The sequence below is a fragment of the Lonchura striata genome, chromosome 22 (assembly GCF_050655825.1).
Source record: "Lonchura striata isolate lonStrDom1 chromosome 22, ASM5065582v1, whole genome shotgun sequence".
Lineage (NCBI taxonomy): Eukaryota > Metazoa > Chordata > Aves > Passeriformes > Estrildidae > Lonchura > Lonchura striata.
Window position 1 is genome coordinate 4370390 of NC_140724.1, and position 21115 is coordinate 4391504.

General features: G+C 42.1%; 2 protein-coding genes and 1 long non-coding RNA gene across 6 annotated transcripts in view; 2 read left to right on the forward strand and 1 right to left on the reverse strand.

The window, feature by feature from the left end:
- The window catches only part of PPP2R2A (protein phosphatase 2 regulatory subunit Balpha), a 33914-nt gene extending 30530 nt beyond the window's left edge, over nt 1–3384 (forward strand). For all 3 annotated transcript variants that reach the window (XM_077789237.2, XM_085559238.1, XM_021546274.4), the window contains 4 exons: nt 181–345; nt 864–1033; nt 1535–1626; nt 2402–3384. In XM_077789237.2, the coding sequence (XP_077645363.1) occupies nt 181–345; nt 864–1033; nt 1535–1626; nt 2402–2681 (707 nt within the window). In that variant the 3' untranslated portion in view covers nt 2682–3384. The remainder of the gene's footprint in view (nt 1–180; nt 346–863; nt 1034–1534; nt 1627–2401) is intronic.
- A 2499-nt stretch (nt 3385–5883) lies between these two features.
- On the reverse strand, nt 5884–8276 carry LOC146765606 (uncharacterized). The gene is made up of 3 exons (XR_014949855.1): nt 8152–8276; nt 7373–7611; nt 5884–6621 (listed from the first exon to the last, which is right to left on the reverse strand). It is a non-coding gene; the product is annotated as an uncharacterized LOC146765606 (long non-coding RNA).
- A 39-nt stretch (nt 8277–8315) lies between these two features.
- BNIP3L (BCL2 interacting protein 3 like) lies at nt 8316–17931 on the forward strand. Of its 2 annotated transcripts, none has more exons than XM_021546275.3 (6): nt 8316–8534; nt 13111–13291; nt 13785–13857; nt 15086–15189; nt 15987–16136; nt 17307–17931. In XM_021546275.3, exons 1-6 carry the CDS (start codon nt 8450–8452, stop codon nt 17353–17355), a joined length of 642 nt encoding a protein of 213 aa, XP_021401950.3. In that variant the 5' UTR covers nt 8316–8449; the 3' UTR covers nt 17356–17931. The 2 variants fall into 2 exon arrangements, with proteins under 2 accessions (XP_021401950.3, XP_085415366.1); XM_085559240.1 differs by lacking the exon at nt 17307–17931 and adding an exon at nt 16954–17099.
- The last annotated feature ends 3184 nt before the right edge of the window (nt 17932–21115 follow it).

The window sequence follows — 21115 nt, forward strand, 5'->3', positions numbered from 1 at the left end:
TCAGAATGTGATGTTACCACCTTGCTTTGTAGACAAATTGTGTGGCTTGATTTTGACTCTTACCTGGTTGTACCTGGGTCCCACAAGTCTGAAGTAGCATTTCTGAAAGCATCTAAAACCGAAAAATACCATGAGAAAAACCCATTTTGCTGGAGGCAATTCCTTAACGAGCTGCTGCAGATATTGTAGATATCAAGCCTGCCAACATGGAGGAGCTGACAGAGGTGATCACAGCTGCAGAGTTCCACCCCAACAGCTGCAGCACGTTTGTCTACAGCAGCAGTAAAGGCACAATTCGCCTGTGTGACATGAGGGCATCAGCCCTCTGTGACAGACATTCAAAGTGTGAGTGCTGCAGTCAGTGTCTCCCTGTGCCTGAGCACATTTGCTGTTAGAGTATATCAAACACTGAATTGTCTTTGTGCATTTGTGTAGGATTCCTGTAGTACATTGAACAGATCTAAAGTCTAAAATCGAAATAAATCTTAAACTAACGTTTTTCTGGAGTAAAAACAGTGAATGAGTAGCAGATTCTGTTTGGACACCAGGAATGGCTTTTTGCAGATTTCAGGAGGTTAAAGGCCATTTGGTCTGTACTTGGTGCTGGAAATCTGGCATGCGTGAATCAAGACTTCACATATTACCATATAATTCATTTATTAAGAAGCTGACCTTGTCTTGCTACAACAATAAGAGAGTATGGCAACTGTATTACAGGTGTTTCTCCTTAAAAGTTATTTTATATAACACAGAGTAACACAAGGTAGAAAGCTTACTGAGACAATGTTAAAGTAATTTGTGTGTATGTTGTATCAAAGAGACACAAACTGACCTTTTGAAATGCCTGTCTTTTTTTCTGGCAGTGTTTGAAGAACCAGAAGATCCTAGCAACAGATCATTTTTCTCTGAAATAATCTCTTCCATATCTGATGTCAAATTTAGCCACAGTGGTCGATATATGATGACTAGAGATTATCTGTCAGTGAAGATCTGGGATTTAAATATGGAAAATAGACCTGTGGAAACATACCAGGTACTGGGTGAAAATCATGTGGGTTGGAAATCAAAAAACCTGGACAGAGGCTGAGTCTTACTGATAGTCTTGATGTGGCAGTTACAGTTTTGTCTGTAGATTCAGGCAGAGCATCCTTGAGGTTTGGGGATTCCACACTCCTTCTGAAAGGCTGTGGTATTTGCAGGGTGGTGGCAGAAACCAAACCCGTGTTTGGGGCTGAAAAAGCCTCCCTCTTACCCAGTGGGAATTTGGGAGGTGGAGAGGCGATCTCCAGCCTTGAGAACCATGACAACTCTTCGGTTGTCTTTATGTTCTGTGTTATATCCTGAAGAAAACAGGAGGTGAAACATTTCCTTTTCATAAAATGTTTTTAGTTGCCACTGAAAATTGCTGTTTCCTTTATAAGAAAGAACTCTTGTGAGCAGTCTCAGGCTCCTTGCTTTTGGAACAGTCTGGAAGGCTGTTTCACAGGTGTATGAGTCTAGTGCTCACTCAGTTTTTCTGATCTCTCTTTTCCAGGTGCATGAATACCTCAGAAGTAAACTCTGCTCACTGTATGAGAACGATTGCATTTTTGACAAGTTTGAATGCTGTTGGAATGGATCAGACAGGCAAGTGGAATTCTTATCCCTATGCACTTCAAATCTGTCCAGGTTATTCTTCAAATGTGCGTGGACCTCAAATACCTGGTTTTGGACAACGCTGTAGTACTTCAGTAGACTATAATGTGCATTATTAACTGTAAGAATCTGCACCAGACCTCCAGGGGAACCTGTGGGAAAACCTTTAAGGAATGTTCCTTTTTACACGGTAGTGACCACTTAGGACAGCTCTTGCTGCTTATTTGCACTATTTAAAGCAGCTCATTGGTTCCCTGTCAGTACTGTCAGACGTTTTGCTTTTTCTTTTTTTCTTTTATTGATGCTGGATCTGGCATCTATCTGCTCAAATACTTTTTGAGGCAAAGGAAGGACAAGGAAACTTGTAAGTGTATTTTTCTTACAGAATCAGGAACTCTAAGGGATTTTCACAAACTAGATTGTGCTGCTTAGTACCTAAATTTGCACAACTTGTGTATCACTAAAAATGCAATGTGTTTGGGGTTTGTTGGATCTCTCCTCTCTGTGTGTGTAAAAAGCAAATTAAATAATGACATTGAAGGTGCTTTGGTAACAAAATACCTCAAAGGGCCCTGGGAAGGAAAAAGGGTATTTTTGGGAGGTTTTAAATTTATAAAACATTTCAGTACCTGCTTCCCTTTAGCTGTAGCAGGTGTGGTGAGGCCACCTCCTTTCCACTAGGCATGATCTCAGTTGAGACCCTTCGGCTTGCTAAAAGGAGAAGGAATTCCTAAACGACATCTTTCTTCCTTCCCCCTTTGTGCAGCATTGTCATGACAGGGTCTTACAACAACTTCTTCAGGATGTTTGACAGAAACACCAAGCGAGACATCACCTTGGAGGCGTCCCGGGAGAACAACAAGCCCCGCACGGTGCTGAAGCCGCGCAAGGTCTGCGCCAGCGGCAAGAGGAAGAAGGACGAGATCAGTGTCGACAGCTTAGACTTCAACAAGAAGATCCTGCATACAGCCTGGCACCCCAAGGAGAACATCATTGCTGTAGCTACCACAAACAACTTGTATATATTTCAAGACAAGATGAATTAGGGTTGGCATTCCTAACTGAAGAGTCACTTCCTGCATAGTTGAAATAGTTGAATCTAGCATTTGTACCTGTAACAAAAGCAAGTGAGAGGTCCATTATGGCACCCCTTTCCAGTGTTTAAAAATGTGCCATATGACAACACACTTTTATAGCTCCATGGAGAAGGCTCTGTGGCTCTGTTGTCTCCGTATCTGCTAGCCATTTAGGTGAGGATAGGGCACTTTTTAATTTAAATGACTACTTGCACCATCTTGCCTAATGGACTAGACTGGACTGTCTCAACATCGGTTTACTCCACTTTTTATGCCTTCCATTGTGATGACGTCAGACACAGGGAAAGCCTTCAATCATGCTATGGGATTTAATTGTGTAACCTCATTACTGTATCATTCGTGGTCCCCTTTTTTTATTAAATACAGCTCATTCTTGCTGTGGCTTGTAGCATTCCTCCTTCTGGCCTCCTGGACTCCCCCTTCTCCCTTCATCCCCCCTCCACCTCGCCTCGGTGGTGGTGTATGGAAAAAAAGAATAAAATAAAGCACATAAAATGGGTCCGTTTGGGGTCAGTGGTAAAGGGGGTCTGTGTTGCAACAAATGTTTTAATAAACAGTTGACTGTAATCACTCCTTGCCATGTCTGGCACCAAAAAAGAGAAAATAAGGAAAAAAAACAAACTACTGAATAAAAGTGACAAAGAATGGAGAATCTGTTTTCTTTTTTTTTTTTTTTAATCTACCTCTTTATACAAATACTCTGTGTTTTACCTTAGATGCATGAAAATAAAATTATGTTTTTTGTAATTATTTTAACCAGTATTAATTATTTTTCATGGGAATGAAGAGAGGGAGGGATTTCACAGGTACCTGTATTCCTCCTGAGTAACCTGGGCACCAGCCAGCGTATGACCTCTTCCATCTTGGCACCACAGCTGCTGTCAGGTTTTGATCTGAGCAGTCACTTCCTGTGTCCTTGAATAGAATCTTCAGGTTTTAAATTCCATTTTTTCAGACTGATGTCTTAATGTTTAGTTTCATCCTGGTTTCTTCAATGCCTTGTTTTAGGATAAAATACCTTTAATGCCTTGTTTAGAGCACCAGGTCCCCTGTGGCTTTGTGAGAAGTTGTCTGAGCTCCTGTGTGGTGTTCCGTAGTACCAGCCAGCACCATGGTTCCATAGCTAATGCCTGCACTGCATTCTGCTGCTCTATTTTCTGTATTTATTGCTAACTGGAAATGTAGTTTTAACCATGCAAATGTTTTCTTCTGGCTTTTGGCTTTACAAAGTTCCTGCACTTAATAGAAATGTTCAGTGGTGCAAGGAACCAAATACGTGGAGTACAGAAGCTGCATGAAATAAGTGTTCATAGTGATGTGAGAGATTTCAGCTCCTCAGCACATAAGGCTTATCCAAAGATGAACTAGATATTGATGCTTTATAAGGCTCATGAGTTTTTATTTCCAGTATTTTTGCTAAATGTGCATTTAGGTTTTGCTCCTCCTTCATGGAAATGTTCAGTGAAGTTTGAATTCATGATAAAATTACCTTGACTGGGAGAATTTTTGCTTTTGAGTTACCTGTATTTAATTATTTCTGTGGCTTAGAGGTAGTTATTAAAATGACATTATGATTTGATTAACTGAGATACTGTTTCTGCTGTAAAATTTTGGCTGAGTTAGAGGTTATTAATAAGACTACTGTTGCAATCACTCTTCAGTTTAAGTCCTTCTGCAGTGGTGTGAAAATGTAGAAATTCTAATATTTATTAATCCAGTTCTCTTAAATACAATATTTGTCTTGTACCATGCATGTGTGACCATGAGCCTTTGTAAGGATTTTACCTTTTTTTTTTCACCTGTTAGCCTTGTAAAACAAATTAACTGCCCCAGGGACAGCAGCTGCTTTCCAGTGGGTGAATAAACGAGTGGGCCCTGCTCCTACTTAGTAGCATGTGACTAATTTTACTCCAGCAACCAGACTTTCCAACAGTTCGAGAAACAACTCGTTGAGTAACGTTAATCACATTGCAGCTGTTTCCAGGGCCGAGGCTTTATCTTGCCATGAGGGCACTGAGGTGATGAGATGCTTTTGCTGTGGAGCTGATAAAATCATGTTTGGTGAAGGTGTAGGTTTATTGATGCTGGATTGGGAAGATGAGGGCCAGAGTACTGAGGATGCCACGCAGAGCCCCAGAGCTGCACTGAAGCACAGCCCCACGCAGAGCTGAGCATGTGGAGGTGGCACAGAGTGGCTGGCTGCAGTCACCTGGAGCAATACTCCAGCACAGCTTCCTGCTGGACCACAGCTGGGCCTGCTGGGATGGCTTAGAGCTCGCCTTGGCAAAGGGTTTGGCTTTGCTGGTGATGGTGATCCTCGAGATGTCACCTGAGGATGACATCTGCTAACTTGTCCTCACCAAACCCACCTCCTGCTTGTGCTGTCACACTGTCCATTAGAGAATTCTCTAAGCACACTGTCCACTGATACATGCTGTAAATCATATATTTTATTAATAAAAGTACACAGAGAATACACTTTGTCAGGATGCTTTTTATGCTCTTTCCTGCCCCTCCCCTTTTCTGCATTTGCAGTTTTTGAATGAGTGGTCTCTTCCCTGTGCCTGGGGAACTGTGTCCCTGTTCCTGTCCCAGGTGGGATGGTGCCAGTCACTGCCTTCAGCTGCAGTGCCCAGTAAAACCAGTGCAAATCTGCAGTTCCCAGTCCCTGAATGCCACACTAAACACGGGGAAGGGATTCTCCTACCTGCAGTCTTGATCTGATGGGACTGAAATGCCACCAACCACCTCTTAGGTGGTTTGTATCCACGGTGTGACAACCACTCGTGCCACCAGTTACTGCTCAGAGTGCGGTGTTTATTTATTTACTGCTCAGAGTGAGTGTTTATTTATTTACTGCTTAGAGTGAGGTATTTATATTTATTTATTTACTGCTCAGAGTGAGGTGTTTATCCAGCTGACACAATGCCCAGGGCAGGAGAGGCCTGTGCCTCAAGTGCTTTGTCACTTCCCTGCTGGGAAACACGCTGGATATGCAGCAGCACCTGCTCTGTTCAGGGAGGACAGGATCGTTTATTGCTTAACTACAGATCCTTTTAGTATCAGCCCGATTTGAAAAAGCTCAGGTAGTGCTGACAAGCAGAAACCTGTGGGATTTCCCCTCCTATGGATGATGGAATACCAATATTTTGATAGAAATTTTTATTGTCATCCTCTTAAGGCACAGCAGAGCTGGGAAGCGATTTCCTGTGTGCTGCTCTTCTGCTCTTCCTCTCGGGGCTGTAGAGGTGTAAAACATCCTGGCTCCTATCAAACACTCCTTTTATTAAATAAAACGTGCCTCCTTTTGCCCTTCCCGTGGAATTGGCTGTTGTAAAGGGAAGGACAAGTGTCTTGGATCGAGGTTTCTTGGGAGTGAGGCTGCTGTGTAATGATTGTTGGTGTCTGGAGCAGTTTGCCTGCAGCAAACATCTTACTTAACTTGGTTTGGGCTTGTAAAGATAAGCGGTGGAATAAAACCAGTGTTTGTTTTACAGCTGAGAGAATAAAAACTGTGAATTCAATTTCTCTACACAGTGAATTTTACCCTCCAATTTTAACAGTCTCAACCTTTGCGAACAGGAAAACAGTCCTGGCTGGTTGAAATAACGCCTTTGTGAGCCGGGGCTCTCCACTAGGAGGCAAACGTCGCTGTAAAGAGGTTGAGGCTTCGGGTCACAGCGAGGTGTGGTCACTGTCCCTCAAAGGAACCTCCGGAATCAACAGCGATCAGTTGTCGCTAAATATGAAACACTATAAAAGCGTTTTCAGGGTGGATTATTGCCGTGCCAAGAGTTCAGCCGAGGTGTGCAGGGCGAAGAGCCCTTGTGCTGGGAGGATGTGTCCAGCTCAGGAAAGGGCGCTTCTTCTGCTTTGGGGAACAGAAACACTAAACAAAGAAAATAAAAGTAATCATGGCATATTTTAGACTTGAGAATCGTGCATGTTTTGAGTTGGAAAGGACCTTAAATCCCACCCAGTGCCACCCCCTGCCATGGGCAGGAACACCTTTCACTGTCCCAGGTTGCTCCAAGCCCTGTCCAGTGTGGCCTTGGACACCTCCAGGGATCCAGGGGCAGACAGAGCTTTCCTTCTTTACTTGTTTCAAACATTTAGAACACCTTGCAACCATGAGATAAAACAGTGGGATTATCTTGGCACAGGTCTTCTTAATTGTTTGATTTCAATTGACTTAAAGGCTTTTTAAAATTTTTTTTCTCCTGGAAGAAAAACCTCTGTATTGCACTCCAGTACAAAAAGCTTTTCCCAGGAATCTGTGGCCATTGTTTCTCTTCTATTAATATGTGGTTTTGTGTCCATCCAACACTGCCATTGTCACGGCATTTTCCATCCAAGTATTCAAATTACAAACATTAATTTCATCATTCAAGTGCCTCAAGGAACCTGTGTAGTGGTTCGAGCACAGGGCTGAAAGTCAGGCCTTGTGAATGCTATTTCTGGCTCTGCATTGACTCACTCTATAATCTTGATCAATTTATTTCTGACTCAAAAATTTTAATAGTCCCACTTGACTGATAAATATTAATGCCACAAGTGTTGTGGCAAATGCTTCCTGAATGAGGGTGACAAATGCTCATGTTAGCCTGTGATTTGAGGGTTGCAGAGTAGGATTGGCTTACCTGGGCCGGGTTTTTTATTCAAAATCACAAGTAGCTCCTTGTTCTGATTTCAATCTCAAATGTTTCTGCAGCCCCTCCACCTGTAGACAGACTGGACCGGGCTGTGGGAAGCAGGAACAGCGAGGCAGATTTTCCTGGTGTTTCCAGGAGGGAAGGAGAGGGAACTGCACACCTCTGCACCTCCAGTGTGCCACGGAGACTCCAGGGACAGACCCGGCCACCTTCTCCCCTTCGGCTACCTGCAAAAAGCCACAACAGCGGGGCCGAGCTGATCTTTTTAATAAAGAGCTGAACATGAATAAAGGCATTAATAAACCCTGTTCGTTTCATGGATGCTCTCAGACACTGAGTCACGAAAAGCATCCCTTGTGAACAAAGGAATAACCTTAAAAGCAACAGCCTGTTGCATATTCATATATCTCATGAATATATAAATTCCTTGCAAATTAAGAACTTTTCTGGGTTTTGTCAACTTCTTCTCCTTAATCTTGCTGGTTCCAAAAAGACGGAGAGAAGGTGGAAGAATGTTTGTCTTTTCTGATGAGGAGGCCGTAACTTTTTATGTGCCCCTTCACTGCCATCTCTGTGCGAAGACTTTCTTGATTATCTCATCTCCCTGCTTGAGCTTGTAACAAATCCCCCATCGCAGAGTTTCTATGTTGTAACCTAAAACTGTATTTAACACAGTACTTAAGAGAATCAACACAGCTTAACTTTCTAACATCACGCATATAACATTCATTGTATCATTTGCCAAAAGCCAATCACAAATCACGCACTTTTCACAATTAATAAGGGCACGATCCGCGTTGGTTTCGGGCTGGGGCCCGGCAGGGCTTTCCCCTCACCGCCGCCGCCCCCTCAGCGCCCGCGCTGCGCACGCGCGGGACGTGCGCGCCCCCGGCCCGCGCCATGGAGGCGGAGGGCGGGAGCGGCGCGCGCCGCGCCTGCGCAGCCCGGCGGGGCGGGGCGGGGCGGCCGGGCCCGGAACGGAGTCCGGGTTTGTTGTTTTTTGTTTGTTTTTTTTTTTTTTTTGCCCCAGCGGCTCCTCAGTCCTCCTTTAGCCGCGCCGCCGCCATGTCCAGCCCTCAGGAGCAGCCGCAGCACAACAACAACAACAACCCGCCGGCGGACGGGACGCACGGCGAGCCCGGCCTCAACAGTGAGTGCGGGGCCGCGGGGGGCCCTGGAGGGGACGTGAGGGCCGCGACCCGCTCGGGCCGCCATTGGCGTACGGCGCGCCGCGCGAGCCGCCGGGGGCCAATGGCCGGGGCCGAGCGGGTATAAATGGCCCGGCGGCGGCCGCGGGGGGCAGAGGAGCAGCGGCGGGGGTCGTGAGGGGCGGGCCGGCACCGGGCCGGCACCGGGCCGGCACCGGGCCGGCACCGGGCCGGCACCGGGCCGGCACCGGGCTGTTGTGCAGGTCCGAGCAGCACCGAGCAACCCGGCAGCCCCTCGGCCCCGGGCAGCGGGAGCGCGGCCGGGAGAGCCGAGGGGATCCGCCGTGGATGCTCCGGGCGCGGTGGGAGCGCTGCCCCCGGCGGGACCCGCCCCGTCTCCTCTCGCCGGGGGCTGAGGGCGATCCCCCGAGGAGCGGCCCGGGCTCGTTGCGTGGTTACGCGGAGTTTACCCGAGCGGCGACGATGGGGATACAACGGGGTAGGGGGAGGAGCGTGGCTGTGGGAATGAGTTTATTCAGCGGCTGAGTCAATAGCACTGACGTGAGCTAATTTCCCTCTATATCCGGCATCTCTGTCAGCTGCATCAGCTGCATTTTGTTCCTGGGGTAACACTAGTAAGGCACATCATGTAGGCTCTGGTACTTGGCAAGTGCTTTCCCTTCCTTAACAGCTCCTTCGCTGTGTCTTTTCATGTCTAAATTTTAAGGATAAAAAAGGTGAATAAATTGCATTAATGATTAACTGTAACCTCCGCGGTTTACGATGCAGTTTAGCTGACCGCAAAATAAACTCGTTGGTTTCTTTTCCATAACTCAATAGAAATCGTATGAAAGAAAGAATAAACTGTGCCCATTTCATAATGCTGCTATTGTGTTGTGGTAACACTGCATCGTGTGATAACCGTGGCACCTTAAACAATGTCACCTGAGTCAATAATCTTGGCAAATTATTCAGGCCTGTTATACTTAAATAACTATTAGGCTGTCCAAGTTGCGACGTGCCAGGTGCCTGAGTCAATGCTTACTTCAGAAATGACCATATTTGATGCCTGTATATTTTACATTTTTAATTTCTGGTGATGTGGCAATTCTGTGAGACTCATTAGTCTGCTGGATTATAGGAGCAACAAGAGCTGAGAGCTCTGTAAGCCAGGGATGGATCTGCCCGTGGAGATCTTGCTGCTGGGGCAGCAGGTAGAGGCTCACCCAGCTCAGTGATTGCTGGAGGAGCTGAGCACAAGGTAGGAGAGGAAATGTTTGACACTCTGTGCTCTAGCAACAAAACAAATGCACCCAGTTAGCAGTGCTGCTTTCAGATGTTCAGCCCTTGCACAATGCTTTGCTGGGAGAGGTGCATTTCTGCCATTCTCTCAGCTTTTCAGTGAACCTTTCAGGCCAATAAGCTGAGACACCTATTCATGGTGTTCTGTGTTTCATTTGTGTGTGTTTAGGGCCTTTTATTCAAAGATCACTTAGCACTTGGAGGGCAGAAGAGCTGAGAATAAAACTGGTAACCTGTGCTTTGTTGGGTTCATAGAGATAAAAAACACAAGTTGCTTGCTTTGGGAATTCTAGATGCTTCCTCTATTTTAATTATTATAAAGCTCTGTTACATATTGACTAAAAGAAATCCCACCTTAGGCAAGAGCCCGTCTAGCGCTGTCATGGAAAATCCGCTTAATAATTAGCATTGTGGGAGTCTAGTTGCCTTTCTTTTTCTTTCCTTTTTTTTTTCCCCTTTTTGGTTAAAGTTGTACTTCATTGTAGACATGATATTTATTCCTTTATTCAGGTTGATCATGTCTCAAACTACTTGTAAGCTACTGAGTTGGTAGTAGCTTGGAGAATTTTTATGTCTATAAAATGTATACAGGTATTTAATTTATATATTACCTTTGATATTTCCACTTCATGCACCAAGCTGAAATCAGGGGGAATAAATAAAATGAGACCAGTCTTCCCCAACATGTTTAACTCCTGCTATTTAAACAGTCCACCAAATTATGGAAAAATGTAGAATTAAAGTCAATGTATATAAATTAATAGTGGAATAATTAGCCATAGAGCAAAGCCAACATTCAATTTTGGAGAAAAATACCATTAATGTGAACAGTTTGTTTTTTTTTTCCTCCAAAGAGTGTGTGTTACATGATTTGTGAAGGGAGGAGATGCTGCCACATTTCTTAATTCTATTGCTCTTAATTCTACCACTCCATTCTGCCACATTTCCTATTTTAGTATCAAGTAGAAATACGGTGAAATTAAAAGTTCTGAAGCAGGTGATTAATGTACAAAAAAGCTTGGGGCAAACCCCATTCTCTGTTATTGGGGCAGTTTATTCTCCAATACATTCCTGTCCATTTCTTTAAAGAAACAGAGATTTATGTCCCTCTCATGAGCCTTTGAAGCCGGTGGTGTTCCCTGCTCCCTGTCCCAAAGCAGTTGTGAGTGCCCGTGGGAGGGGGTGGCGTGCTGGAGCTTGATGGCAGATTATTCTTCCTTGAGTGTATTTTGAGTCATTCCAGGTGAGGTCAGCTGGGAACGTGCTGCTCCTCATGTCAACTGCTCAGCTCCCATGAACTCTTCACTCACAGTAGAATTTGGGATTTCTTCCTACTATGGCCACAGTGTGTTTTAGATAAATACGGAATTTGTCAGCCCGAGGTAAATCAGTAAAAACTTTATTTGTGGAGCTGTGTGTCAGAGTAAGGAGATCTGATCACCATCCTCTGGGTGTTCTAGTGCCAGAGGAACACATCCCCTCACGCTTTTGCCCTCTGCTGTTTTTTTTTTTGATCATAGATTGCTTTGCAGATCCTGATTTTTCCAATAGCCAAAAGTGGTTGTTGGGGAATATAAAGCTTTTTTCCCTAACTTAACTTTTGACCACTTGCTAACTGTGTTTGCCACCTGCTTTTTTGCAGGTGTAGCCTCTTGCTGCTGCAAGGCAGAACAACCTTCCCGATGAAGCTCTTAAAAGTTTGGCCATTTTATTTAGGAATTCAGACAGCAGCAATCATCACCAATCTGGAATAACACAGCCTCTGTCTGCTGCTGACTGAGCAAAGCTGCCTCTTCCCAGTTAACATCTGATTATCTGAAAAGCCTAATGTGCAGTGCTGAGCTGCTGCCTGTGTGCTCCCAAAATTCCCTGTTTGTGAATCCAGCCTGGGGAAACTAGGCTGGGAACCACCAGAGCATGGTGCTTCCACAGACAGCACTGTAATGGCATCGTGAATAATTGGTACTAAAGGAGAATTCCTCACCAAAGCAAGTTGAAAACAGGCTCATTATTAAACATCCCTTCCTGTGTCACTGATGGAGCTCCCAGAGACAAAACCATGCTACAAAAAATTAGTGCAGGCACTCCCAGGTGCATTTCAGAAATCAAAAATCATTGTTAAAATGTAGGACTTCTACAAATAATGCTCAAAATGTTGTATTTGTAGCTTCAGGCTTGCTTTTCTTACTTGGATATTTTTTACATCTGGGGGAAGATGTCCAAACTGTAAAAAATAGTTAACCAAATAGAAAAAGAACCCTGAAAGCACCTACCTTCAGGTGGACTAAAGTAAACTACAGAGGAGTTGTGGTGATACGTATCTCTAAAACCTGTTTGTTTCCAGTTAAAACATATCACTTAAAATTGTATCAGAACGTACACTCCCATATTTAGTTAATCTGCACATAAAGTATAAGGGAAATACATTTTAAAATAAAAATCCTCTGTTTATCTACACAGTGTTTGAACTTCTTAGCAGCTGCTCTTGTCATCCATGGTACACTCTTGCTCTTTGTTGAATCTCAGTGCACATACAGATGTCCCATAGGTAAAACTACCAAAAAGTGGAGAAAACCAGTGAATCAGAGCTTTATGGGAGATGCCTGTGCCAAGGCAAAGCAAGCTGAATGGGACCTGAGAATGGCAGCCTACCTGATGTATAGAAATATCAGGTATTGATCCAAGGCCTTTGGAAGTAAAGAAAAGGAGAATATAAAGCTGTACAGAGGGGAGTTTTGTAGTAATCACATCCTGACATTCCCTCTCTGGGACCTACCTCTCTCTGCAGCTCCTGCTCCCTTTGTGTCTATAATGTCTGTGTAAGTGGTCTCTCCACAATCCCTCCTCTTACTATCTTTGATTCCTTACTCTGTGTAAGGGATCTCGGGTGTTGATTTTGTAGTAGGGGCATAGGGATGAAAATTCTGTTTGAGAAAGGAATGTAGAACAGGGTGAGGTGTAATGGAGTGATCCATAGTTAATTGAAGCTCCAAACTGCAGAGAGATGGGGCTGATTAAAGCATTAATAGCTGGGGAGAAAGGAGACATTGAGCAGCAGCAGAGTTCGGGAGGATTAAGGCAGCTTTTGGGGGCGTTTGTGTTGCTGGAAGGAGACGAGCCCTGCGCCGTTGTCTCTGTGCTGTGTTTATGAGCTTGCTCAGGTCAGCGTGTGTTATCTGAGGCCAGCATGCTGCTGTTTCCCTCTGGCTGCCCTCGATAAACTGAAGGTGTGTTCAGTGCTGGGGTGGCCACGCGCTGACGTGTGGAATCCTACAGGTTCCTGGGTGGAGCTGCAGATGAACGGCAACGGCAACGACAACAGCAACGGCAAGAACGGGGGCCTGGAGCACGTCCCCTCCTCCTCCTCCATCCACAATGGGGACATGGAAAAAATCCTCCTGGATGCACAGCACGAGTCAGGACAGAGCAGTTCAAGAGGTAGTTCCCACTGTGACAGGTAAAGGAGTGTTGGCTACTCTGCCTGCAATTTATTGCCCTTTTTGTCCTGTGGATGGGCAAAGCTTTTTGTCAGGGAAAAATCTGTTGTGCTCCAGTATTTGGAATAGCTGCTGGCTCGTGGTAACTGTGTGATGCTTCCACTTGTAATGATACAAACCCACATGGAATGCACAGTACTGGTGGACCCTACAAGAGCAAAGGGAGTTGCGTATTTTCTGTAGCAGCTGAACTTTTGGGCAGTGCTTTCTTTTTACTTTAGGGAGCAACTGTGAACTCTGTCGAGAAAGGTAGGATTATAAATTTCAAAAAATTGGAGGGGGTGGGTTGGGTTTGGGAAGACTTTCTAATGCTGGTATTTGGGATCTGGAGGGTGGTGCAGTCTGTAACTCAGCTGAATAATGTCCAAAAGAGGAAATGATTCAGCTGAGATTTACCTACACTGATGATTCTTTAGATGACAAAATGACATTATGAAATCAATTTTTCTTTAGCCCGTCACCTCAAGATGATGGACAGATAACTTTTGATGTGGAAATGCACACAAGTAAAGACAGTACTTCTCAGGTATTTTCTTCCTTAACTTTTAAAATATACATTTGTAAGTTGTGGATATTTGATCTAAGCTTGAGGGGTAGAACATGCTTTTTGTGGTGTCAAAAGACTTACATTCTGTATTAATTGAAATTTGACCTAGACATTAATAGTGTTGGAGTGAGGGAAAAATGAGTCTCCATCTGTACAGCTGAGAAATGCTTCTTTCCTGGCAGTCATGTTACTGTGTAACCCTGCTGGCACTGAGTGTCAAAGCTGGGTTTGAAATGTTCACATTTCTGCACAGGATTTCAGGATATTCAGTGATTGCTGTTCAGACACTCACATGACAGTGAGTAATCTCCGTAACACAAACTGAGAGGAGCTCTTACTTTCATAATCTCATAAAATTTGCTGTCTTCAGCAGTATAAATAAAAAGCATTCTTGAAAGAATGAAAGCTTGCATTTAATTTTGTCAAAAACCTGGGAGTGTTGCAGTTCTGCCCTGAGAGCCAAAAGGGTTTGAATGAAGGTGTTAGTGAGCTCTGCATCTCACTTGTGGCTGTGCCGTTTGATTACCTCTGGGTTTGCTGTGGTTCTCACTTAATGTTCTAAGGGGCTTATTTTAATAAGAGTCACTCAGGAGATTGTTTTAATATTCTCTACTCTTCCTAAGTTATTTCTTTTCTTATATGGTAATATTTGCATCTATTGATATCAAGTTAAATCTTTATGTATAGTTATAGTACTTGCTTTTCCCTCTTGCATCTGGGATTCACTCAGTAGAAGCTACTAGTTGCAAGTTATGTAAATTTTAAATGACTAATAACACGCTTAAAAAGTCAAAATACTGGTTTTGAAACCTTCTTATTTGACTTCCCATGCTCTTAGTCATGTTCTGTGGACTTTAAATGGAATACTATCAACCTAATTTTTTTCCAATTTGTAAATATTTTTTGCACAGTTCTGGTTTATTACATTTAGGATTAATATAATAATTTGTTTTTGTTAGTTAAAAAAAAAAAAACAAACAGCTTGCAATAATGTGGAAATCCTGGATATAGAAATAGAATTTGTGGTTTCCTGATTTCCACTGGCAAATCAAATCTCTTTGAAACAATCAGCAGTCCAAGAACACTCACACGTTTATCAGGTGCCACCACTTGGTGCTTATCATGTCACTGCTGTTGTCACTCTCAATTTAACACCCTGAGGAGGAGCTAATTGAGTGTTACAAGGCTTGTCCCCCGTGTGTTTCAGTCCGAAGAAGAAGCAGTAGAAGGAGAGAAAGAATTGGAGGTGATGAAGAAAACTGCAGACTGGGTGTCAGACTGGTCAAGTAGGCCTGAAAACATTCCTCCCAAGTGAGTTCAACTCTGCGTTTTTAATGAATATTAATATGCTTTAATGAATAGATGAAGGAAAGGATCGTCACAGTCTCACAATCAAAGTAAGTTCATCTTAGGAAGAGATTGATTGCTCTGTGGGGAGGCTAAAATGGTCAAAACAATGAAGTATGAAAATCAAAATAGCAACAGAATGACCTGGAGGTAATACAAAGCCAAAGCAAGCTGATTGCAAGGTTTCTTGACAAAATTATAATTAGTGGGAGAGCTGGGTACTTGGAGCTGGGATTCATGGGATTTAGTCTTGGCTTATTGAATGGAAGAGTGTTGAGCAAGTCTCCTAAATCCTCTGTCCCTTTTTTTCTTTCTATGTAAAATATGTAATGTTCATCCACGGAAGGGGAAACCTTGAGATCCTTGAATACAAAGCATTTTTGTTAAAATAGAGGATGCTGTCTAAATCTGGCAGACTTCTGTATCTGTGTTTGGAACAAAAAATGAGGCCTCTTGCTAACAAATCACATCCTGAAATTCCCTCTCTTGGACCTACCTCTCTCTGCAGCTCCTGCTCCCTTTGTGTCTATACTGTCTGTGTAAGTGGTCTCTCCACAATCCCTCCTCTATTATCTTTGATTCCTTACTCTGTGTAAGGGATCTCGGGTTTCGGTTTTTGTACTTTAAAAAAAAAAAAAAGTTCCTACAGAGATCTGTGCAATTGTGTGCAAAAAAAAAAAAAAAAAAAAAAAAAGAAAAAAACAAGAGAATGAAACAAAAAAGTCTTGTTGAATTTTTCCTCCCTCCCCCTCTTCTTCCAGGGAGTTCCATTTCAGACATCCGAAACGTTCAGTGTCTCTAAGTATGAGAAAAAGTGGAGCAATGAAAAAAGGTGGCATTTTCTCTGCAGAATTTCTTAAGGTTTTCATTCCATCTCTGTTCATATCTCATGTTTTGGCTCTGGGACTAGGGTAAGTATGAACCTAATTCTCACTTCAGCTTTTGCCTTTCCACTTGAATGTCAGGTCCTGCTGAAAAGGACCTTTTCTAGAGTAATGATTTCACTCAAACTTGATGTAGTTTTACAAAAGCAGGAAAACTTTGCAACAGTTAGAACTTTGCAGCCTATAATGTGCTTCATTTCCAGAATAAATCAAGTTATATTGAATATGCATGGATGAGTTTGCAAATAACCTTTGCAATTGTACCATGTGCAATTTGATTATGTGCCTTCTGTTTAAATACTTCAGGTTATAAGGGGGAAAATTAGAATAGATGAAAAACAACTTTTACTTACCAGTATGAAACTACACTGTACAAATAATGATGCTGAAGTGGTGTGTGTGGCACAAACTCTGTAATCTCTAGTTTAATGCTGCATTGAAAGTCAAGGTTTGTGTACTTAGAGAAAGAGAGATAAAAAATTGGATCATCTGTGTCTCTGCTCAGCAGTGTTTTCATTGCTTATGGAATCAATATAATCTCTCACTTTGTCTAAATCCTTATGTTCTGTTTATCCACCTTAATTTCTGGGATGAGGCAAAGGCATGGGCTCAAAACATGGTTTTATTTAGTTTTGTGTTTGGTTTTGTGGGTGTAGTTCAAGTGTCTCTTTAAATTCTTGTAAACTGTCAAGTAAATTAGCATGGAATATGTGAGGATGTACTGTGAGATATTTGTACTACAGCAAAATTGTGCACTTTTGCAATTATTTAGATCTTGCTTGTGATCTGTGTTTGCATAGATCCTCAATGCTCAGAGTTTTAAATCTCATCCCCCTCCCTGTAGGCAGCACTTGATTTTGTCTTGAATTGTCTGGGAGTGTTGCTGTGTCAGGTACTCAAAACACAAAAACTTTTGGATTGGGGTTTTCAGATGAGCCTGGGACTGGAGGAAAACCCACTTTGGGTGAGTACTGAGAGCATTGATCCTTCCAGACTCACACAAAACCTCACTGTAAGCAGTTTTATAGAAGAGAAGTCTGTGGATAGATCTCAGATTTGAGAGAGGGATTAGAGCAGCTGTGTGGATGGGGTATAGAAGAGAAGTCTGTGGATAGAGCTCAGATTTGAGAGAGGGGGACAGTGGGAAAGCAGGGAGCATTCCTGTGCAATTCAATATCCCTGTGCTTTTTATTTCAGCATCTACATTGGGAAACGCCTGACCACACCTTCAGCCAGCACTTACTGAGCCTGGGGAGTGCAGCCTGTTCCCCACGTGTGAAGGTGTTACTGTCTCATTTAGTACATTTGACTTGAGACCATTTTAAGCATGACCCTGACTTCACCCTTTCCTTCCATATCCAGGTTTTTTGCTAACTCTGGAATTCAGTATTGTGTTGGAACTCTGTTGAGGTGTTTGGCTATCCACATTCTTTCCCTCTCTCCCATTCCCCTGCCTCTTGGCCTGCAAGACACGTCAGAGTTGCTGGATGGAGTTTACAACTGTCTCTATGTTGCAAGGGCTTCTCTCAATGCAAAATGCCACCAGCAAGTTTAATTTTATCAGTGATGCTGTTGCCTCCTTAGTGCAACCTGACTTCAGTTGCAGTTGTGCATGGTCTGAGTGTTGACTGCATGGGGGTGATAAAACAGTCTTGGAAGGAAATTACTGATTGAAGTGGGAAGGAGTTTTTCTTTTGTAAAAAAGAAGCTGGTTATGGAATAAACTAAGAAATCACTGGCAATAAAGATCCAGTTTAAATCAGCTTTTGGGGGGAATTTACTCGGCCCCTTGTATTGGCTAATAAAAACCTTTTGAATTGCAGGAGGCAAAGACTGCTTAAATTTTAAAGCAGGATGACTAAATCCATCAGCATATTTTAATACTAGGTAACTGTTGTAATTTTGTCTTTTCTATGAAGTCAGCTCCTTATTCCTTGTAGGAAAACCTGTCTGATACCTAGGAAATATTAGAAAAATTGCATTGTTTGCATGTGAAGAAGCTTTTTTTTTTTCTTTACCTGTTTTCTTAAGGGAAAATTTTCAATGTGAAATTTTCCTTTTCAAAGTAGTTCTAAATTAAGGAAAAACCCAGCAGCTGTAGTGTAGGTAGGCTCTGTGTAAAAGGAAATTATTCTGTTTGTTGTGGACCCATTTACAGCTCTGAAGATCCGGCAGTTTGAGCAGGAAAAGCGTTTGACTCATCCTTAAGGGGGACAATCTTGCAGGTGCATAAAAGTTCAGAAGTTGTAAAAGCTCTGAAATGTCTTCTGCAAATGAATTTTCAATATTCCTCTCTCTCATTGTTTACTGTACAATCTCCTTTTTGGGGATACTTGGAACCTGAAAGTCACTTGTGATGTCTCATGTTAGGGTAGATTTCTCACTGATGTTGTTGAACTTTTATCTTAGGGAACATAAAGCCTTGTCCTCCTTCAGTGACACTTCTTTTCAAAATGTGAAGCTTTAGTACCAAATTGTTACAAAGCATTGGGACAGTCTTGTCCTTAAATAGATTTTATTGGATTTCAGAACATGTAGCATGAACTCTGAAGGATAGAATACCCTTTACATATATATATATATATATTTATATTTATATATATGTATATATATGAAAATATGTTATAGACTTTAATACTAAGTATTTAGGGAACCATTGCTCATTTTTAGACTAGCAAAAATCTCATTTAAATAAAAACTTTAGTTGGTGGATTTGTAGAAAATAAGAAAATCTAGTCAGCCATTTGGAGAAAATGGCTACCTATAATTTTTTGCTTGCATCAGACTTTATAAAGTTGATTATTTGATAGAGCAGTGATTGCTTGAACCAATTGATGCATAAATCCCAGCTGAGATTTGGGTTAAAAAAAAAAACTTCAGTTAGCTCCCAGGAAGTGAAAAAGTTAAGTATGAATCCACTGCTTAACTGTATTTATTTTCATTCTCTACTTCTGAATACTGTCAGAGAATGCTTTCAGGGTGAAAAACAAATCCTCTTGAGTAATCTGCTTTTTTTTTCTGTAGTTGTGAATACTTAGTGGCACTCGAGCTGCCCACAAGTGCAGGTCTGTTTTGGGTGTGGAGATTGGGTTTCACCCAGAGGTGGGGACGGGCAGGGGAACGTGGTGAGGGCATTTTAGAGAGCATCAAATACTTCATTTTACAGCCCTAAAATCTGAGATGGGAGAAAGGCTGGACCACTTTCACTTCTAACACAGCACCTTGTTTTGTATGAAACTGGAGTAGTGGAAAAAGAGATATTTACTAAGTAGGCAGTACTTTTTAAAGAGGAAAGCCCAGTAAATGACACTTTTCTAAATTAAAAGGTAATTCTTCAGAATATCTGATAAATAAGCTTGTGGCTGGAGTATCAAGACCACTAATGCCATTTGGAGTAAAACCTGTGAAAGCCAGAGCTGAGGAATGCCCCGTGGTCACTGTAACACCGGCTGGGATAAATGCAGTATTTATTGAGACCCTGTTCTAAGCTTTGGGGGAAAATCTGCAACTTCCACTTTTACAATGAACAGAAACAGAGTGTTGTACCATTCACAGAGGGGTTTCAATTCTTGAGAGTTGAAGTTTTGTCAAGATAAATGTTGTTTAAAAAGCTTTATACCTGTTTACAGTTTTGGAAAAAAAAAAATAGGCTTCATTTTTCTTACGTTCAGTGAAAACTGGCCTAGATTTGTAAATAGGATCAAGAAAAAATGCATAAACTCGCACATTAAAGATGCAGGCTGACCTAACTGCAGCAAATGCATATTTACTTACTGTTTTCAAAAGTGAAAGCTGAAGATTGTTAGAAATTCAAGTTTTTAGTTGACATTCGTTGAAATATTGGAATTAACTGAGCCAAAGTGATTATGCATTCTTCATAAATTAGTTAGCACTTTGTAACATTATATACAGTTTACATGTATAAGTTGTAGCTTATAAACATTTTGTGCCATTAAAGCTCTCACAAAACTGGTTGTCTGAAATTACTTCATGCTGCGCCTTTCTTTTGTCTTTCCTCTATTTCCCTTTTTTTACAGGTCTGCTTTTTAAGTTGTATGGAACTGTTTTGTTCTGGGTGACACAAACACTGAAGCTGCTGTTTATAGACTGGAATAATTTTTTTTGAAAGATTGCTTGGGTTTATTTTTGTTTTGTTTTTTTTAGTTACTTGGGATCATCCACTTCATTTCCTGAAGCATTAATAAAAATATTTCCCCTATTTGGCCTTGTGTAACTTTTCCAAGTCCTCCAGCAGCTTGTCCAGAGAAAGCTCTGGAAGGAAAATAATGTGGTGGCAATATTAAATGCAAAGTAGAATTGCTGAGATTTTGTGTGCTTGGTCAACTCTGTTGTATTCCTTGTATTTCTCTTCTGTTTCCTAATTGTGTTTAATTTGCAGATTAAAGAGTAAGGGACATAAACCCTAATAGTTAATGTGCCTCCATGTTCTTGGTTCAAGAGCACAGGTTATTTCTGTGTATCAAGAGGAGATTTGTTCATTCTAAGTGGAAACAGCACCATTCTGATTTCTGGTACCACCCATTTTAGTTATTCTTTTCAATATTTTTAATCTGTAAATCCAGAACTTTGTGTAAATGGGATTTTCTTTTTCCAGAGGAATAAGATAAAATTATAAACCTTACTTTAAGAAAGTTTCTCTCTCTGGGTCTCACAGTGAAACTTGGGCCTGAACTTTTGAATTGCTTCAAAAGCTTTTTAGTTATAATGAAAGAATAAATACAAGATCATCTTGCATAAGGCAGCGCTTTCTTTGCTCTGGAATTATTCTAGTGTAAATCACATTTTGATGGAGTTGAGGACTGTCTTCAAGTTTCTTTTCATTCTTGTTCAAGAATTTCAGATTCTGGGAAAGTTCCCTTCTACTGTGACCTGAGGGAATCTCCAGGTGCTCTGTGGTTGAGTTCAGTGGGGGGGGATGTTAAGTGTTCCTTACACTGGATTCAGGCTTCACTGTGCACATATGAAAAGCTTAGCATTTGAATTTT

Excerpts from the sequence above, each read along its gene's own strand:
- BNIP3L (XM_021546275.3), top strand. The coding sequence starts at position 8,450 with ATGTCCAGCCCTCAGGAGCAGCCGCAGCACAACAACAACAACAACCCG. Across the intron at positions 15,190-15,986 it reads CCTGAAAACATTCCTCCCAA|GGAGTTCCATTTCAGACATC; the intron begins GTGAGTTCAACT and ends CTCTTCTTCCAG. Across the intron at positions 16,137-17,306 it reads GTTTTGGCTCTGGGACTAGG|CATCTACATTGGGAAACGCC; the intron begins GTAAGTATGAAC and ends TTTTTATTTCAG.